This window comes from Engraulis encrasicolus, chromosome 18 (assembly GCF_034702125.1).
Source record: "Engraulis encrasicolus isolate BLACKSEA-1 chromosome 18, IST_EnEncr_1.0, whole genome shotgun sequence".
Lineage (NCBI taxonomy): Eukaryota > Metazoa > Chordata > Actinopteri > Clupeiformes > Engraulidae > Engraulis > Engraulis encrasicolus.
The window spans coordinates 34,678,732-34,698,055 of record NC_085874.1 but is presented as its reverse complement, the minus strand read 5'-3'; the positions used below and the strand labels follow the sequence as shown (position 1 = coordinate 34,698,055).

Below are 19,324 nucleotides of genomic sequence, written 5' to 3'. Positions count from 1 at the left end.
AACAAAGATTTTTTTGTATCAAAATGGTACAACTAAAAAAAAAACCTTGTTTTTCCAAAAATAATACCTTTTGAGCAAATGTACAACTTTTAAGGCAATTACATTTTGGCTTTTTAATTTATCACCTTTTAATACTTTTTATAACCCTGCATACACCCTGAAAACACACATGCAAGTTCACCATTAAAGTCAAATTTAATCTCAAAGCTGAATGAGAATGCAGCAGGCTGGCAGGTTGAGCCTGTAGCCTTCATTTAAAGCATCTGCCTGTCCCTCCACTCTCCAGAGGCTCTCCCCCTTGGCTACCCTCCAGGCTACAGTGCACTTTTCTAAACCCCTAATGGCCGGGGTCGACCCGCCGCATAACTCTGCTGTGCTGTACAGGTCATTTCTGGTGGGGTTTCCTTTGTTGATGTGTGCATTTAAACATTTAGCCTGGCACTATCTATCTACCCCTTGCCGATCGCATCTTGAGTTATTACAACATGTTGCAACAACAACACCAGCATAACAGTGGCCACCCAACGTGGACGTGGAGAGAGATACAGTAGCTGATAAAGATAAATAGCTTATTTACCAGGAAAAGTTCACAGCTATTTAGGGACTCGCTGTATTTAGAGACTGCTCTAGAGTGATGTTCATCATACAGTATAAGTTGCTTACAAAAGACAATTAGCAGTAATGTTTTCACATTTCAAATTAAACAACGATGTGGACGTGCCCATGATCCACGTCCCACGTGCCTAGATAATCCGCTAGAAGCCAACAGCTGACCAGGCAAATTAAAACACGGCACTGATAAAATAAGAAAAATAGGCTGCCACATCATGTTTTGGAAACATTTCTGATTTGTATTCACAGACAAACTGTACGCCTTTTCAGAGAGTGAGAGAGAGAAAGAGAGAGAGAGAGAGAGAGAGAGAGAGAGAGAGAGAGAGAGGGGAGAGAGAGAGAGAGAGAGGGAGAGAGAGAGGGAGAGAGAAAGTATTTGCAAACACAAAAATACAAACAAACGACTGTGAGAACACCATGGCACATGATAAAAATGACCAATCCATAACAGTAGGCACGAGCAGACACACAGACTTTGCACACAATGCTTAGATTTATTAACAAGTAAAAGTGCATTTGTAGTTTTATACAATGTATGGGTCAGTGCATTCAAGCGCTGCATTGACAATAGGGGCCACATTTCCAAGGCCTTAAACACCTAAGCATACCACCGCTCCGCACCGTCTCTTTCACTCACACAGAATTAATTTAGGCCTACATGGAACTTATATTCAAATTTCATGCACCCACAGTAAAAATGCTATATTAATTCAGCAGTTAGAACTCTGGGCCCAACTACACACTACAAGATGTTAAATTGACTCTCTAAATGTTGAATTAACTGGTATTTTTACTGAGCAACAATCTTTCTTTGTGTTTATGAGGAGGTAGTAATTGTCTTCTTCCTGGTCATGTCAATCAAGAGGTTTCTTACCAGGCTTTATGTGTAAAATTAAGGCCACAACTTGCCATCAAATATAAAATACTGCAAGGTTTAGGTAAAACACAAAACATCAAACCTAAACAGACATTGCAGGCTGAATATTCATTTTGAAAATGCAAATATCTTGGTTTTCACAGAAGACTTACAGTATAAGAACCATTTAGCAATTACTTGTAATATATTTTTTTGTCTTACATGTACTTGTACCAGCTTTAAGATCTGCATTATTTTCCACCAGAGTGGTGCTCACAACACAACACAAGGTGCATGTACACACAGCCAGGGCTCTAAATTAACACCAGCCAACCGGCCAAATGCTGGTGAAATTTGAGTTTGGCTGGTACAAAAGAAAGCTTACTAGCCACTTTGACCCATTTGTGAGTGTGTCTTTGGATAGTAAGATTAACATCTACTACCCATTTTGGCTGGTGATGAAAAAAGTTAATTTAGAGCCCTACACACAGCACAGTGATGTAGTGTATGGAGGTGAATAAGGCCTGAGAGGCAGCCATGGTTAGAGGATGGGGGAGGGTGGGGGAGACGGAGCAGGCCCTCCAGGGCCCCCCCAGCTTATGGGCGGGGTCTCTTGCGGTACTCTGGGAGGTTGTGCAGGATCCAGCCCGCAGGTGCCAGCATGGCCACGGCAAACACAGACATGATGAAGAAGCTTTGCTGTGGAGACAGATGAGAGAGGATATTTTAATATATGTAAACACAAACCTACTGCACCGTGTTTTCTTTGCTAGCCTATAGCCTTTATTCCATACCATACTTTTATGTTATGGTTTTCTTTGACAGTTCAGTGACAAGGGTTATCTGCATGTATTAAAATTTTAGAATTAAAAGGGCACAATTCACATGCATGACTTTGCGATTATTCAAATGATCTTGGTCTACCAGGTGGGTGATCAATTAGTCATGCTAAAGAAAAAAATGTCTAACTTAATAATAAGTTGCTAATCGGATAATATTGTGTTTTAGATTTTAGATCCAAAACAAAGCAAGAAATATGTTGATCTTGTCTTTTCAAGCAAAGCTGAAATACATAATTTCCAGTGGTGTAGTCTACTTTTTTATACTGTACTATACTTTAATGTATACTGTATATTTGAGCATTTTTTGAAGTGGGTATACTGTATATATTTGTGCTATTCAAAACAATGGATCACTCAATTTTAAGTGGGTATACTGAAATCTCTGAAATTTAGAAGTGGGTATACTCCGTATACCCGCGTTCTACGTAGACTACACCACTGATAATTTCTGCAACATGTCACAACACCTTGCAATGATACATGACTGCATGCAATGTAAACAGCCATGAAATGTTTGACATGGAAGTCAAATAAGTGTCTTTGTGTGATACTTGAGTGATTTCCTCATGAACCATTAACAGCTGCCTTGAGTACATGTTTTAAACAAGTGGGCCTACACCTGGACTCGTTTCAGACACTTGTAGCAGAAAACAGGCTACCAGTCATCCAGTAATAAAACACCACATTTAGCAGAGATCAGTTCTTCTAAAACACATACACATAATAAACCATTAAAAACACTACACAGTAAAAAAAAATCTGATTAAATTTAACAATTTGAGAGCACTCTAGGACCGAATATGCTCTATATGTAAAAAACGATCTAACTATTGAATTAACAGTGCACAATTTACTGTGTATACACCCTCACACATACACCACAGTTTACACTCCAGAGACTTTAAGCCTTTATCAAACTCTGCATCTACACACTCAGGTATCACTTAATCTGGGCCTGATCTTAGGATGCATGCAAGCATGTACACAGTAAATTGTGCAATGTTAATTTAACAGTAAGAGAGTAGGAACAACGGTTGTAAGTGTTGAACTAACACTTTCTGTTTATACATTCACACAGATACTAAATTCTACCTTCACATAAACCTTCAGAAACACTAAGCAGCTCTACCTTTAGGGCCAATCCTGTGAGGATTACACACATACACACAGCACACAAACACACACCAAAGTCTGCCCACACAAACCTTCAGAGATGTTCAGCATCACTCACCCTGGGCCTGATTTTTTGTGGAACATACACGGTACACAAACACATACAGAACACAGGTGCAGTGTTTGAATGCTTGATTGTGTTTTTGTGGGACTAATGTCTTTAAATGTTTGTATGTCTGTGGTGAAACTGAAGACAAATTTCCACTCTGTGGATAATAAAGTATTCGTATTCGTATTCGTATTCGTATTCGTATTCGTATTCGTATTCGTATTCGTATTCGTATTCGTATTCGTAACCCACAGACACACAGACACAGACACAGACACAGAAACACAACAGAGATTAACCACTCAAAAAGCATCAGATGATATGTTCAACATCACTTACCCCGGGTCCGATCTTGCTCTTTGGAGGCTTGCTATAGATGCCGGAGCGTTGCTCCTGCAGGACCCCTCTGGCCCGGCCCAGCACCCCCACTGGCTGCCCAGCCACCCTCAGCAGAGCCTGCATCCCGAACCGATCCGAACCGGACCAAACCAGACCAGCAGTACGTCCAAGCACCTGGGTCTTCTGGGTCTGGTTCTGGGTCTGGGTGTTTCCTTGGATTTGAGGGTGTGTGTGTGTGTGTAGATGTGTATGAGTGTGTGTGTGTGTGTGTGTGGAAGTGTGTGTGGAGGACAGAAGAAAGAAGAGGACAAGAGAAGTGGAGAACAGGGAGAGAGAGGTCTGTCTATGTGGGTGTGTGTGCAAACCCCCTGAGCTCCACTCTCAAGTGCATCAGAGTGTCCCAGTGCATCCTGTCATATTGGCCACCACTGACCACTATCATGGGCCCTAAATTGTGGGTGGGCCTTCTACAATACAGCACGCCTCAGTCATTCTGCTGCTACACACCCCTTCACACCACTCATCGCATGGACACAAACACTAACACTAACAATAACACAAACATGCACACACACACACACGCACACACACACAGGCACGCACAGGCACACACATTCAAACTCACACGTACACACAGACACACGCATCTGTACACACACACACACACACACACACACACACACACACACACACACACACACACACACACACACACACACACACACACACACACACACACACACACACACACACTCACACACACACACACTCTCTCTCTCTCTCTCTCACACACACACACACACACACACACACACACACACACACACACACACACACACACACACACACACACACACACACACACACACACACACAAATCAAAACAAACAAGTGCATCTCAAGGTTAGGTAACAGGCAGATGTTTGATTCAATCTGACTTTCCGTAATGGAGGTCCACATCTTGGACCTGACAACAGTCAAGTCTGTTTATTCTATATGGCAACACAGGAAAATTAGATTTAAAGGACATAAAAGGAATTTTGAGGGGACACAAGACCTGGGATGAACCGCCTATATCGATGGAGGTTCACTTTAACTTGCCTGGTTGTCATAGGTTATCTGTAATCTCGTTACATACAATGACAGACATTTTGTCAGCACGTACGCATGTCCTACACACTAACACACACACACACACACACACACACACACACACACACACACACACACACACACACACACACACACACACACACACACACACTTTTAACTTAACACCTGGCTCTGCATGCTTAGTGTCTGCTCGGCTACAATTGCGGCCTAATTGCAAGCGATCAGATTAGGTGTACACATCAAAGCGCTGGCAGGCAGGCGGTGTGTGCGTGTCTGTGTGTGTGTGTGTGTGCAGCCGAGGAAGAGGCCACCTGTGCTTTTGTGTTGCCTGTCAAAAGGGCCTGACACTGCACCGCGGGTCGCCGCGGATGGCAAGACAGCCGTGTGGCAACAAGATGTTTCAACAACAAGCAGGCAGGTGGGGCGGCGGGTGACTTAAGCACTCCCATGCACCCACGTCACCTCATGTCCAGACAATTGGTGCTGGGACATGATGTCCATGATTTGAGAAATTACAGTACAGTGCTATCAGAGAGATACACTATAATTAAAGTAGAGTCCCTGTGCACAACCACTTTCCAGGTGCTGGTGATGTGCAGTAAAAGGAAGGATGAATGACCGCACACTGGTATTCTTTGCTGGCAGTTTATTCGGTGAACAACGTGTTCAGGTTCACTCGTTGTTCACCGAATAAAACTACCACCAGTGTGCGGTGATTCCTTTACTTAGATGTACTATAATGTTTGGTCATTGCATAGGGTTACAGTACAAGATAACTAAGATCATTAAGAGATCAAAAAGAGTGCAATTGTCCATTCAGCCATCATACATCATGCATACAATACACAGTAAATACAGTATGTAAAGAAGAAGTAAGATTTTCTTCCATCAATTGATCACCTTCTCGAGTCAGCTGATGCATTAGTGCGAAGTGTGACTCTTTTGATCATTTTTGCAATCTGTTGTCATAAATGGCATAAATGGCATTAATGTAATTTTGACTGATCCCCCCAAAACAAACAAACAAACAGATCCACATATCCCCATTTGTATCGACTGTTACTCTTAGATGAAAGACATTCATGAGGTTGGATGGAATTGCCAAGGAACCATTTAGGCCTACTATTTGCTGGAAAATCTTAGCTAAATTATAACAACATTGCTTTACCAAGAGTCTTAACAGATTAAGACATGGCCATTACTATTTTTGTGACAATAAGGTTGCATTTTATTCAGTTTTTATTATTTTACCTTTATTTAACCGGGGAAGCAATCACTTTGAGAGAGATATCTCTTTTTCAATTGAGCCCTGGCCAAGGCAGCAGCACACATTATATTACAACAGACAGGACGCAGACAAAACAGAACAGATTAAAATGGGTGAAACGATAAAAATAGAAAAGAAAGAAGAAAGACAGTCTGGTTACCTTTGCATTAGGCATATTGTAGCATGAGACTCCATCTTTTGCTGACAATGCATTTCCTTTGGTCCTGCAAAAATATGTATTTTATGAGAGAGTCTCCTTGATATCTTACAGCTCACACCTAAGGCTACAGACAACGCAAGGCAGAAACAAAACAGCCTCTAATCTCTGATAACTATGCTTCCCTACCTTTTGTTATATCCAAGATATGGACACACACACACACACACACACACACACACACACACACACACACACACACACACACACACACACACACACACACACACACACACACACACACACGAAAAAACTGGAATATGCAAAAACCTCTTGCGCACACACATTGAACAATGAATAAAACTGTACATTTCCATGGCTATAGAAATGATTTTGCTGTAACAGTCAAACATTTTATAGTCTATAGCATGAACAACTATACTATGTCATCAGAACAGTCAACCTTTTTAACCTCAAATCTGTTAGCGTTCATACGCTCGCAGCCACATAGCAGTTTCACAGCAGCTGTCTTTTTTGTATGACTTTCACCTTGTGTCTCAGATTCTGAACATTCTCATATCCCTCTTTCTATATTTTCATTTTATATTTCTAGCAAGAGCTGGAATTGTTAAGTCTATGGGTGGCTCTGCCAAAACCCAGAGCCGTACATATGGCTCTGCAAAAAAGCATGGCTTTGGCGCACCCTTTTGGAAAAACAATATCATTGCAATGTACGCTGTCATATTTTCGTATGGAAATCCAAGTGGGCTGCAGACAGCCTATGAATGAATGACTCTAACTTAACTGCACATGAACACAGATGATTACTGTAATTGACAATGAAGCAGAACACAACAGTGACAACATTATTGTGTGTGAGGAGATTAGGCCCAGATCTAATTAATGATTTTTTCAGATACGATAATGTCTTTGTAGGCTAGAACTAACACGAGAGGTCAAACATTTCATATGTTTAAACACACTGTATGCTAATTTTGGATAGGCCAACCCAATAATAAATTGTACTCTTGATTGCTATCTGATCACACATGCAACACAAACTCTTCTTCTCACTGGCGTAACGCAAGTACTTCAGGCCCCCCTGCAAGCTACCAAGAATGGGCCCCCGAACAAAAAAAGAGGGCCTAATATCATGTGGAGGGGGTCCGTTTCTTCAAGTCAATGGCCCATGTGGGCCCCCCACCTCGTATGGGCTCCCCTGCCTCGCGGGGGCTGCGGAGATATACTTTACGCCCCTGCTTCTTCTCAAGGTTTTAGAATATCAAGGTCAGTTGCAAAATCTAAGTTGCGCTGTACATTTAGACTGCTACATTTCACAAGGTATGGAATAGTAATTAAGCTAATAAGCTCTTTTATTTTGTGAAGAGGAAGCAGCAGAATAGAATGTGGAGTTCTAGAAATCCAGATTGAATGTGATATTTCAAAAGTACAGTGACACTGAAGGGATGGAATGCTATGCCTATACATGATGTATGCAGGATGTGAGGAGGTGGGTAAATTTTGATTGCAAAAAATAATAAAAATATTGAAAAAATAGACCCACATTTAAAGTAATTTTAAAGATGTGACCCATATAGGCCAAGTAAGAGTTTAAATATTGAACAGTAAGCAGCACCATACAATTGGATGTTGAAAACATGAGATATTTCCATGCATTGTAATTATTTGCAGGAAGGCCAACGGCCACGAGTGGGAGCCCCTGACTTACTAGGTGGGGAAAAAAAATGCAACAGTCGACTTTTCTCATTCGTCAGCTGGTTAGCTGACTGGTAGCTCACAGGCTATCTAGCCAGTTTGCGTTTACGTTTCATTTCCTTGTCTACCCACGATACGAACGAGTGCCTGTGGATCAACACAACAAGAGCTCACATTGGACTTTGACCAGATAGAGCCTGATGTGTCGGAAAAATCAATGCATTTTGTGGGGCATTCTCTCGAGTTGCGTTTTGAGAGAGGGACAGAAAGTATCGCTCACTATGACTGTGGAAAACCAACTGCCAAGATGACGAGGAGGCATGCATGAAATAACGTTAAGGTGGTGTGTATTTAGTCAGCAAGGGTTAGCTAGCTTGGGAAGAGGGCTACCTATGCAAGCCAAAAGTCTTATCAAGCCAAATAATTAAAGCTTGACTGGCACAGTCACAGCCAATGTGATTGTTCACTGGGGACTAACTTGAAGCCTGGAGTTTCAAAGCCGTCTGAAAGAGAGCAAGGGCACCATCAAACTCAAGACATCAACTTAACTCAGGTATGTTTGGCTAACGTAATGTAGGTGTATCTTGTTAGCTTTTGCGAGCTAACCAGCTACCTGCTAGAAATGTGTCGCTAACCTCAGCTGGCAAATGTGATGGAAATGTCGCTAGCGTAGCCCCATAACGAGTTAACTGTCTGCGATAGTGCTAGCATTGGTTAAACGATAAGTTGAAGTGGTCGTCAACTTCTACATTTGCTTCACTCGATAATTGTGCTTTTCGTAAATGGTTTCCACAAAATCCCCCAAATTTCATGGCACACGCACTTCAGGATAGTTAGATGCATATCAAGCTTGAAATGGCTATCGTAAAGGTATGTCACACAAAGGCATGACAGTCCGCTATACAACTGTTAGCTAACTAGCTTGCTAGCCTTCAGCTCTCTTTTCTGTCGGCTAAAGTTACAGTCAAAGATAACTTGCCTATGATTTACTGGCCCTTTAAAACAAGTATGTACTTTCTTACTACATTGGGTTGTTTTACATTGCCCCCAGAAAAGTCTGGAAACGTCACCACAACGCTATTTTATACGTAGTTATGTACCCTCCATGGCTCTAGCAAACGTTAATTAAGCTAACGTCGGACAAGCCCACTATCATAGCGGGCTAGCTGACCTTACCACAGGTCTAGCGATTACATTTCTTAACTGGCAACGTTCAGCTACGTGATTTTAAGAAGTTGAGTAAAAAGTGATGTCGAGCTTAGTATTCCTAAAGGTTAAGGTGCTTGCTAAGCACAGATTCCTTAAAACGGTAAAGAAACTGACCAGGCTGAGTGGTGAAGTAACGTTTACCAACACTAGAAGCAACATTGTTTAGATAAGCTGCAGATTGCCAACATTCCATCCTCCAGGAAACGTTCGCTTTGCGGTGTTGCACAAATTGCAACATTGTTGAGAGTTATTTGTATTCACTAGAAAAAACGGGCAGCTAGCAACACAATTTAATTTGTTCTCAGAAAAACGTAAATCGTCTACGTTAAGTTGTTGTTCGCCGTACGTTTGTCATCACAGTAGGTCTGACATGTCATGAATCAATGAATGAATAACTGCTCTTTTTCAGTAATGTGTTCACTCTCAGTGTACACATCATTGTGTAGTGTGTTTTGCAACCTTTCAGGTGGAATTTCTTGGACTTGATAAAACCAGACCCTGTGACTTGATGAAACCATACCGTCTGTTTACCCTGTGACAGACACATTTTGTTTATTTGGATGAACTCCTTACCACTTTGTAGATGTGATATTATCTCAGAAGGCCACAGATGTCTGTGTGGATTTTCAAAGCCTTGTGCTTCAGACCCAGTTACTCTCTCGCTTTCTGGTGTTGAAGGGACTATATTGTGGGTTGCTTCAGAATATCGCAGGCATGAGTCTCTGGAGAGTTGGCCTACCTTTTGTATTGCTATTTCTGAACAATGCAAATTGGACCAATAGCCTCCCCCTCTCCTGCCTCATCCTCACTTGTAGAACCAGGATGATTGAATGTAGTTCTGTCAGAACAACTGAATATAGTGTTCTGCTGTTGTTCGGTGTTTGTGATAGTATTTGCGAAAACTTGTGTTTTGTGCTGGCACTGGTGTTACAGTTGTACTACTATGTCCTGTGCTATGTGTTTCCTTATGATTATGCTTGTTCAGGTGTGTTCTTTAACATGAGCAACAATATGTGGAAGTCGACAGGCTTTGATGTGGCTTAAGAATTGACCGGAATACCCCACTGTTCCATTCTTTTTTTCCGTCTTGGTCTTCATTGTGATGCTGAAATGCAAGAAATGTAATTTCAAATTCTTTGTATGACCAGTGCATGTAAAGAAATTGACAATAAAACCTACTTGACTTGACTTGACTTGACTTGAAAGCATGTAGTCTACTCATGTACTGTCAATGAGTCTACTTAACGAAGTAGATGAAGAGTTTATGGTGGTTTTTGGCTCTTCTAGGTTTATGTTTCACGTCAATGACTGAGCTACGACAGGCTTAATGATATATCAATGTCACATGATGGTTAAACTGCATTACATGAATGTTTGAGATATGAAAAACATTTCTCACACTGTTGTTTTCTCACCAGTACAGAAATCAGATTACTTTAAATGTCAAATACGACCTTTCATCTGAGATGAAGTTAGTCGCGCTTAAAGTTAACTTTTTAGTCCGGTGGACTTTCTACCCTTCTCCTTCAAATCCTGCATGCTTTTGTATGAGCAGCATGGTGCCATTAGTTTCTTCTCCATATTCATTTATTCAAGACATGATGGAATCTCTTCTCTTTCGTATTCCACCGACCACAAAGCAGCCCTCCGGATGCATTAGTTCTCCAATCTTGCTTTAAACAGTGTGCCCTTTCTCTAAGTGCGGAAGGACAATAATACACCAAGTGTCGCTTTTTATGTATATTTCATTGGTGCCTTTTTTGGCTCTGATGAATATCACAATTAAGTTAAGAACGGCAGGTATTTGGCTCTAAGGAGATGCACTTTTTATAGTTTTTTATACCAGCCATCACAGCCCACATGGGCTGTCTTTAATCAATATGCCAAAATGAGTGTATTAATATGGTTTGTCCTTGGAGAATGAGCTGCTTGCATTTTCAAAGAGGAGTGAGCGAGAGACTGAGTGTGAATTCTCCAACACACACACACACACACACACACACCACAGTGTTTTTTGTTGCACAGTGGTTATTTGTGATGCAGGACAAAGATTGAGTTCAAATATTGACAGTTACTGCCGTGCGTAAGATTTAGACTCCATCCATCTCTACGAGTGTGTAATTCTGTAGGCTTGTCATGTTTTGTGCAAGTGAGAACGCTATTCTGACTGAGTATTTCTTGACATTTCTACAGAAAAATACAACCCATTTCAACAACGTTGAAAGGCTATCTCAATATGTTTTTTTAGCCACTCTTGTCAAGTTCATGTCATAGTGCACTAAACAGAAAACACTTCAGACAATCACAGGTAGAGCGGGAGGGGTGGGGGGGGGGGAGTGCGGGGGAAAACCCACAAACGGCAACTGGGAATGTTGTCAGAGGATATCACAAGCCATCAATCATGATGCTAGAATATTCATCACTAGGACTCCAGCTCTCCTCGGAATTGAACTGTCAGAAGTCTGTCCTTGAGTTGCCTGTGTTGGTTGATGAGGTTCCACCCACCTCATGCTGGCCCTGTTTGCCCTCTTGTCTTACCTGGCTGCCTCCTCTCCCTCCTTCTCCTCGCTACTACAACCATGGGCAGCTCGCAGCTACAACCATGGGCAGCTCGCAGCCATTGCCCGCTGCAGTGCGTCTCGGGTGCGCTCCTGGAAAGTGTTGTTAATTTGCATCGCCAGCAACTTGGTTGGATCATGCAATACCGTTTTGAGAAATGGGAATTAGGGATGCAAATTATCGATTAATTCATTAATCATTAGTTGATAGCCTTATCGTTCGACTTACGATTAATTGATAAGCGACTTACTGCTTGTCCTAACAATACTTTTCATTGTCCTACAATACCTTTCTGTTGTAGTCTATGTATGCTGTGCGAGTGTGGGCAGTTCTCTTAACCGGCACCCACATGATGGTTCCCATAGCATCAGTTTGCTGGCTAGCATTTCTGGGTGCCTTTTGCAATGTCCTGCAAGTCTCATTGCAACTTCATAACTCTGTTGCTGTCATTATCGGCATATCAGAGAGGAGAGCAATGCTGCCTTTGAGACTTGAGCAGCATCCACTTTTGTCCTGTGCTGGAACACCTCCATGAGTGAGATCATCTTCCTTGGTTTTGTCATTGAATCCCTAATATGCTTCTTCTGACCCATTTACCACCACTGTGCCAGCTTCTAGGATGTGCAGTGGCAGAACACACTGGGGCTTTGATACCCATCTGATATGATGATGCCAATGAAATCATGCCCTTTTAGTCTGCCGAAACATGATCTGAGACGCCAGAGACTGCCAGATGCGATGAGTTATTGATTAGTTGGGCAAATATGGAATTGCTGAAGTATTGTTCATTCATTATTAATGGTAATTGAAGGGTCTTTGTTTCTGTTGTAGAAAATATGTTTTCTTTTGGTTTAATGCCTATGATTCCAGTGCAGTAACACAATGTATGAGGAGGAGGTTTTGTCTTGTATGAGTGAGCCCATTGGCTTCAAGAAAGTAGCAGCAGTTGAATAAAAAGCAAAATATCTGTTCATTGGTGCTGGAAGCACACAAGCATGCACATTGATATGAAAATTGAGGTCTGACTCGAGAGCAGTTATGGTCATTTGCGGCCTCTAGTTGTTAAGACCTTGAACTAATTTGTGAAGATATCATCCGCTATCAGAAGCTGTCTAGAAACCATCAGAAAGTTCTTGCCCAGTAACTTTGGATGGCTTGTGCTTTTGAAGTTTTCCTCCCCTTCCCTGTACCTGTGGTGCTGTAGTTCTTCTAGAGGACGTTTGACTTTGAATAGTGAAATCTGTCCTTGTGTTCTTATACTACCTGTTTCCCAGTGTATAATTTTCTACCCTAAAGTTGCCCGTCAGTCATCATATGGCTTCGAGCAAAACCCTATCAGTATATTTGCTGTTCGAATATCCCTGAATTGGACTTATTCTGCCCTTGATGGTTTCAAGTGTTTTTTTTATTTTATTTATAAACCTTTGAGTTTGTCCCATTTTAATAAGAGCCCAAGAGCAACACAGCATGCAGTCAGTTTGACTATAGGACTAAACAGGTACAGGCTTTTCTTTTGCTTTTTTTCTCCCTCCCTCCCCCTTGTTCTTCTGAGGGTTCTTTCTGCTCCAGAAATACGCTCGTCTGACCTCCGCCTTCTGTCACCAGAGAGAGAAATCTGAGAAGGACAGGAAAAGTGGGGCGTGTGTGTGTGTGCGTGTGCATGAGCGTTATCCCTTTGCTTGTTGTCCTTGGCAACGTCATATTTTAAAAAATGAGAACCTCACCCAGAATTCTCTCCTTGTCCAATGGCCTCGCTGCAAACTCCCACCTGGGGCTTTCCTCTGCATACTTTCTTTTGCTTTCTGCTCTTAATCGTCCTTTTCTTTCTCTCTCTCTCTCTCTCTCTCTCCATGTGTCTCAATGTTCCTCTTCCCTCTTCCTCCTCCTCTCTGACACTCTTTTCTTTTGTTTTCATTTTCTCTCCCTACATCTCTCTTTACTGCCACCATTCTTGTTCTTCGTTGCTTGTCCTCCCTCTATCTTTTCCACTGAGCAGAAAAAGAGCTTTCAGCATTCTGTGGATTGTATGAGAATGCCGCACGGCATGCAGAAAGCTTGTGCCTCGTTGTGGTTGCCCTGGTCACAGAAATCCCTCAGCACTGGGCTTTTTCTTTAAAGGCGCAGTTTCCCTGTGGAAATCTCTGCAGATTCTCTGCAGAATCTCTGCAGATTTTGACTTGGCGATTGGTAACAACGGTTTAAAAAGGCTTTAAAATCAGTGGCATGGTAAAGTGCACAAACATACCGGAGAGCACATTGTTGGCTGTAATCTTGTGACTGTAAAACCTTTAAGGCAAGTCTTAGCTTATGCTCTGTTGATTTATATTTGGTTAGCATTTCTAGCATTTTGTTTAGCAGTTCCCATTCATTTTAATGTGATTGAATGATCTGTACTATCTTAGTCACAGCTTCTCTCCAGGATTTCCTTTTAGTTGTCGCCATATTCAAAGTGGGATGTGCATCATTAAAGTGAAGGCTGCACTGTGTGAAACAAAGAAGCACTTAAGATAAAAGTATGGTCCATCAGAATGATGAATTTTCCTCCACCCACATCTTGAAGTCAGTGCCAGGCAGTGGAACAGTTTTCAAACATGTTTTTGATGTACAACATGTAATTGTCAGGAATGAATACAAGATCAAACATTTTGGTGAACATTGAAGGGAAGTGCTTTCAATAATCAACCCTCCTCCAAACAGAAGAGAGTAATATAATGGCGAGTAAGTAGGGAAGTAGATGTGATTTTACCATGTGCTGTGTTTTTGATGGCTGATGCACTGCAGTAGGCATCAGGGGCTTGTTTCTCGAAAGCGTAGTTGCTAACCTGTTAGCAACTTGGGTAGTTGCTAATGGGAAATTGCTCTGAAAACAACAATGTAGCTAACATAGTTAGCAACTATGGTTTCGAGAAATGCACCCCAGGTCTGGAACTGTACCTCACCAATGCCCTTCTCCATGAGCAAGGTGTTTTTTGCGATGGAGTTGGCTTGGTGGCTGGCTGGAGGCTGAAGGCTCATTCCTGGGCCCCGGTCCAAGGTGGACTAAGCTCTAGTCTACAGTAGGGTGGTGTCAGGCGTCAGTGAGTCACAGGCCTGACAGGTTATCTGACAAGACGGCCTGTGCTTTTTTAAAGAGGTGATCTAGATTCTACTGTGTTGTTGTGGTGGGTGGGGTGAATTGCGTTACAAAGGACTACTCAGTGGAATCAAGTGGAAGTGGTTACACCACATGCAGAAGTGCTACATACATAGTAGGGCTGCACAATATATCAAAATGTAAATGGAGATATCAAGAGTGGCGATATGCGGATCTGATAACAACGCTAACAACCCGCCATGACCAAAGCCACGCCCCCACGCAGACCGACAAATTAGTAGGGATGGCACAAACCGCACCGAAAACCGAAACCGTACAATTCACACACATACCGAACAGAACCGTGCAATCGATTGAAAACCGCAATTCATGTACTGCCCAGAAAAATATGTAAAACAGAGATTCTAGGAGTATCTTATCCAGTCTCTCTGATTAAAGCATTAGCGTATAAGACCAAATCAGAGGATAACACAATTAAAAAAATCACACCATTTTCACATTATAAGCCTATTAAACCATAAGTTGGATATTTAGTGATAAGTCCGATTCTATTAGCCAGTGCACCATTTATCATGAACTAAAAAAAAAGAACCGCAGAGAACTGAAAACCGTGACCTTGACACCGCGATATGAACCGAACCGTGAATTTTGTGAACCGTACCACCCCTACAAATTAGTGACAAGGAAAACACTCTGCCATATTTCTAAATATCATTATTGAGGTATTGCATGCCGTTACTTATCTCGTATCGAATTGTTTTCTGATATTGTGCGGCCCTAATACATAGTTTAGAGATCACAATAATGAATCACGCTCAAACACAAGCATTCAGCTCCACAACTGCTTCTGTCTTGGTTCCATCTTTGCACCCCGTCCCGTGCTGCCTTCGGACAGAGGAAGGAAGTAGCGTTCCATACCAGTAGTGGCAATGGAAACCTTAGCTACCAATGAATTAATGTTGTCCATATGTTGTTTAACCCCCGCTCCTGTGTGTGTGTATATGTTGTATGTTATGTCAACACCGTCCTTGTTCTTTACATGTTTTTAGATGCCATGCTAGATCTATCATATGTCTTATCTGTAAGGACGTCCATCTTTCTCTCAAACTGCAAATCCAATTTACCCACGGGTACCAGTAAAGTAAACTGAACTGAGCATACCACTATGGTATTAATTAATCCAGGAACGTATCCATCAGTTGTGATCTGATTGAGGAAGCAAGCACCTGACCATGAGTAAGCGTTACTTGCTCTCCATTCCCACACTGTCACCCATATACTACTCTGCTAAAGTTGTGAAGGGATGTGGTAGTGTGTGCACATCCTTTGCATGTAGGGCTGAGGAGGAGCGGGGTGGGGGTAGTGGGGGAGGGGGCAGAGATGGAACAAATGTCCATGTCTGTGGTCTAGCGTTGCCTCCCTCAAGGACCGTAAAGCGCCCTGCGGCCTCTGCAGTCCTCACTTACTCCAGAGTCTTTTCCTCCACCGCAGCGAAATAAAAAGGAACTCAAGAAAACCCCCCTTCTGTTCTCCTTTTCTCTCCGCTCCTCTTCTCTTCTGTACTCTCTATTTGCAGCCTTCACCCACAGTCTCATGGAGGGAAAAAAAGAACCCAAAAGGCGTAGTTTTCATCATGCAAAAATGTATGCTTTCTGAAAATGAAGGGGGTGGGGGGGTCGTGTGTGTGTGTGTGTGTGTGTGTGTGTGTGTGTGTGTGTGTGTGTGTGTGTGTGTGTGTGTGTGTGTGTGTGTGTGTGTGTGTGTGTGTGTGTGTGTGTGTGTGTGTGTGTGTGTGTGTGTGTGTGTGTGTGTGTGTGTGTGTGGTTGAGAGGGGCTGTGAGGTTGCTGTCACTCACAACCGCAGCCTCTTGACAGAATGCCTGACTCCAATAGCTGTGGTTGCACCCCCCCATCCCCCACCCCCACCCTTTTTCCTTTACTCTGGAGAAGGGTTTATATTTAGGGGTTAGCATTGATTATCCGTTGACTTGGCTCTCCGTGACGTGAAAATGGAATGATGAGCGCATGTCTAATTTGCTCTCACAACACTCCGCCCTCGTATTCCCTCCATTGGGCTTAGTATTTTCCATTTTCCTTTTTTCCCCCCCCTTTTAGTTAGGGGTGTTTTTTGCGGTGTGTTCTGGAACTTGTTTTTGACTTGCCAAGTAGGGGTAGCCTCGAGGGGGGTTATCAACTGTAATTTCATAGAATACAGATGAGATAACCGTTCATCTAAATATCCTTTTCGAGGCAGCATTCCGAGGGTGTGGTCTGATGAAGATTGGAGAAGGCAAGTTAGAATCGACTGAGGCACCCCCACCCTCAACCCCCTCCCCTCTAGTTGGGCGACTTTGAGTGCGCCTCGGCAGTCAGTTTACGATATTAAATATTGCATTAAGACTTGTCACAGGTTGGCATCGTTCAGGGCTTCAGAAGGCGCTGGGGCCCAAGAGGCTGTCAAGGTCTGTTAGTCTCTGAGAGTATCCAAGTCTGGAATTGAGCTCGTCTACATCATATCAGCCAGCCTGTCATCTTAGCTTTTGCCTGGTCAAGCTAATGGCCTGCCTCAGAAGGTAGGAGTGTTTGGCTGAAGACGAATGAATATGAAATCAAATTACATATTTATTTTTTCCTTCAGTAAGTGCTGCTGATCAATTTTTTTGGCTGAGTTTACAGTAGTAGAACACCAAGTCCTACTGATGTGCTCAAGATCAAGGATCCCTACAGATTAAGCTATACTAATAGAATTGATGTTAAGTATCTTGACTGTAAGTACAAGATCTGCCTGGCAATGTACTGTATCTTATAGAATGCAATTAATTCTTGTGATTTATTAGTTGGTCTTCCTGTATGGGGAGTTGAATGTACTTGAACCTAATTTTGCAATCTGGTTGCACTTTGAATTAGATCAGTTACTTCTATGATGATGACACTAACTATGGATGTCACGCATTGAGAGAGTTGAGCAAGTGTCACCTCGTCTACCACACAACCCCTGCTCCCGCAAAAAAGTGAGGGCTTTGTGAATGACCCACTCTACTACTAACTACACTGATTCTACTTTTATTGAGGTGACTTCAATGCATCGTTTGGTTGTGACTCTGGCTTCATTAAGAGCTGGTCTGTGCAACAAAGGTGTCCGAGAGAGTGTCATTGTACGGCAATGTACGCCACTTCTGGACCTCTTCTCTTCTCTGTCCGAGCCAGCTGACTGCTGCCATTCTCATCTGTGGTGGTGCTGAAAACGTTAGGGATCGATAATGGCCTCTGCCACACAAAGCTGAGAGGCAAACCTTCCAAAGGTAGGGGACGTTGGGCTTTAAAATATCCTCATAAGCTGTGAAATGATGCCATAAGCTTAGTCTGCCTTTTTATTGAGTTACTCTTTGAATTTTGTATGGCGATGAAGTAGCAAATTGTTCTTTTTAAGATTTTGTTTAATTTACTGTGCTCTTTACTTTTGCTGAGAAGACGGCAAGTCTTTTAGATTTTTTGCCATTTGTGTAAATGCCCATCTGTTAGCACAGCTAGCAGTTGCGTTGGTGGTAATAGAGGAAAATAAAAGCATCTGTTTGAATAGAAAGTATCAGATTACATTTTTTTGTTCAGAAAAGATTTGGGACTTGAGACTTCTGAAAAATCTGTCTCTGTGCCTGACTGTAGGCTAGTTGTCGACGACGTCATTGTTTAGTCGCAGGTCTGTTAACAGCAGCGAAGACATGAAGGTGTGACAGCCGTGACCCAATGATTAAGGAGATGCACGGAAGAACGGAGGGTTGCCGGTTCGAATCCCACCTTTTCACTCCCTACCTACCTCACTCCATGGCTGAAGTGTCCTTGAGAAAGGCAAATAACCCCACACTGCTCCAGGGACCATAGCCAATACCCTGGCCAGTACCGGTACTTAAAATAATGAAGTCGCTTTAGATAAAGTGTAATGTAATGTCTTGTATTGGAGGTATTAACCAGATTTACACTTTACAATATGACAGTGTAGACCTCTGCATCTAATGTGACTACATGTGACTAAGATTCCTACTGAATCACTGATTCATTCACAGACTGTGCACTGCCCACCTCATTTGGCTTGGAGAAATGGATGATTGTATACACACACAGTACAATAGTCAGATTCATAGGCTTGTGTTGTGAAGTGCATGTTTCTTCGTGATATTACTCTCTGAGCAATGCTTTGGGTACATCATCACCACATGAGTTTTTGTGAGTGTCTCTGTTAGGAGGATTGTCAGCGAAGCAGAAATACTCCCTAGTCTGCAGGCTCATGCTTATGTGTGTCTGCCCAATAATGGCTTTCATACTGCACTCTTTGAAAACATT

General features: G+C 42.4%; 2 protein-coding genes across 6 annotated transcripts in view; one reads left to right on the top strand and one right to left on the bottom strand.

The window, feature by feature from the left end:
- Positions 1-1,086: 1,086 nt before the first annotated feature.
- Positions 1,087-6,475, bottom strand: si:dkey-85n7.8 (COX8 domain-containing protein). Of its 2 annotated transcripts, XM_063223513.1 has the most exons (3): positions 6,412-6,475; positions 3,872-4,083; positions 1,087-2,167 (listed from the first exon to the last, which is right to left on the bottom strand). In XM_063223513.1, exons 2-3 carry the CDS (start codon positions 3,992-3,994, stop codon positions 2,066-2,068), a joined length of 225 nt encoding a protein of 74 aa, XP_063079583.1. In that variant the 5' UTR covers positions 3,995-4,083; positions 6,412-6,475; the 3' UTR covers positions 1,087-2,065. The 2 variants fall into 2 exon arrangements, with proteins under 2 accessions (XP_063079583.1, XP_063079582.1); XM_063223512.1 differs by lacking the exon at positions 6,412-6,475 and having other exon boundaries at positions 3,872-4,286.
- A 1,667-nt stretch (positions 6,476-8,142) lies between these two features.
- Positions 8,143-19,324, top strand: part of btbd7 (BTB (POZ) domain containing 7) — a 95,272-nt gene continuing 84,090 nt past the window's right edge. For 2 of the 4 annotated variants that reach the window (XM_063223510.1, XM_063223507.1), the window contains exon 1: positions 8,143-8,677. The gene's annotated coding sequence lies outside the window, so the exon portion shown is untranslated. The other 2 variants (XM_063223508.1, XM_063223509.1) reach the window with 2 other exon arrangements.

Excerpts from the sequence above, each read along its gene's own strand:
- si:dkey-85n7.8 (XM_063223513.1), bottom strand. The coding sequence starts at position 3,994 with ATGCAGGCTCTGCTGAGGGTGGCTGGGCAGCCAGTGGGGGTGCTGGGC. Across the intron at positions 2,168-3,871 it reads AGAGCAAGATCGGACCCGGG|CAAAGCTTCTTCATCATGTC; the intron begins GTAAGTGATGTT and ends CTGTCTCCACAG.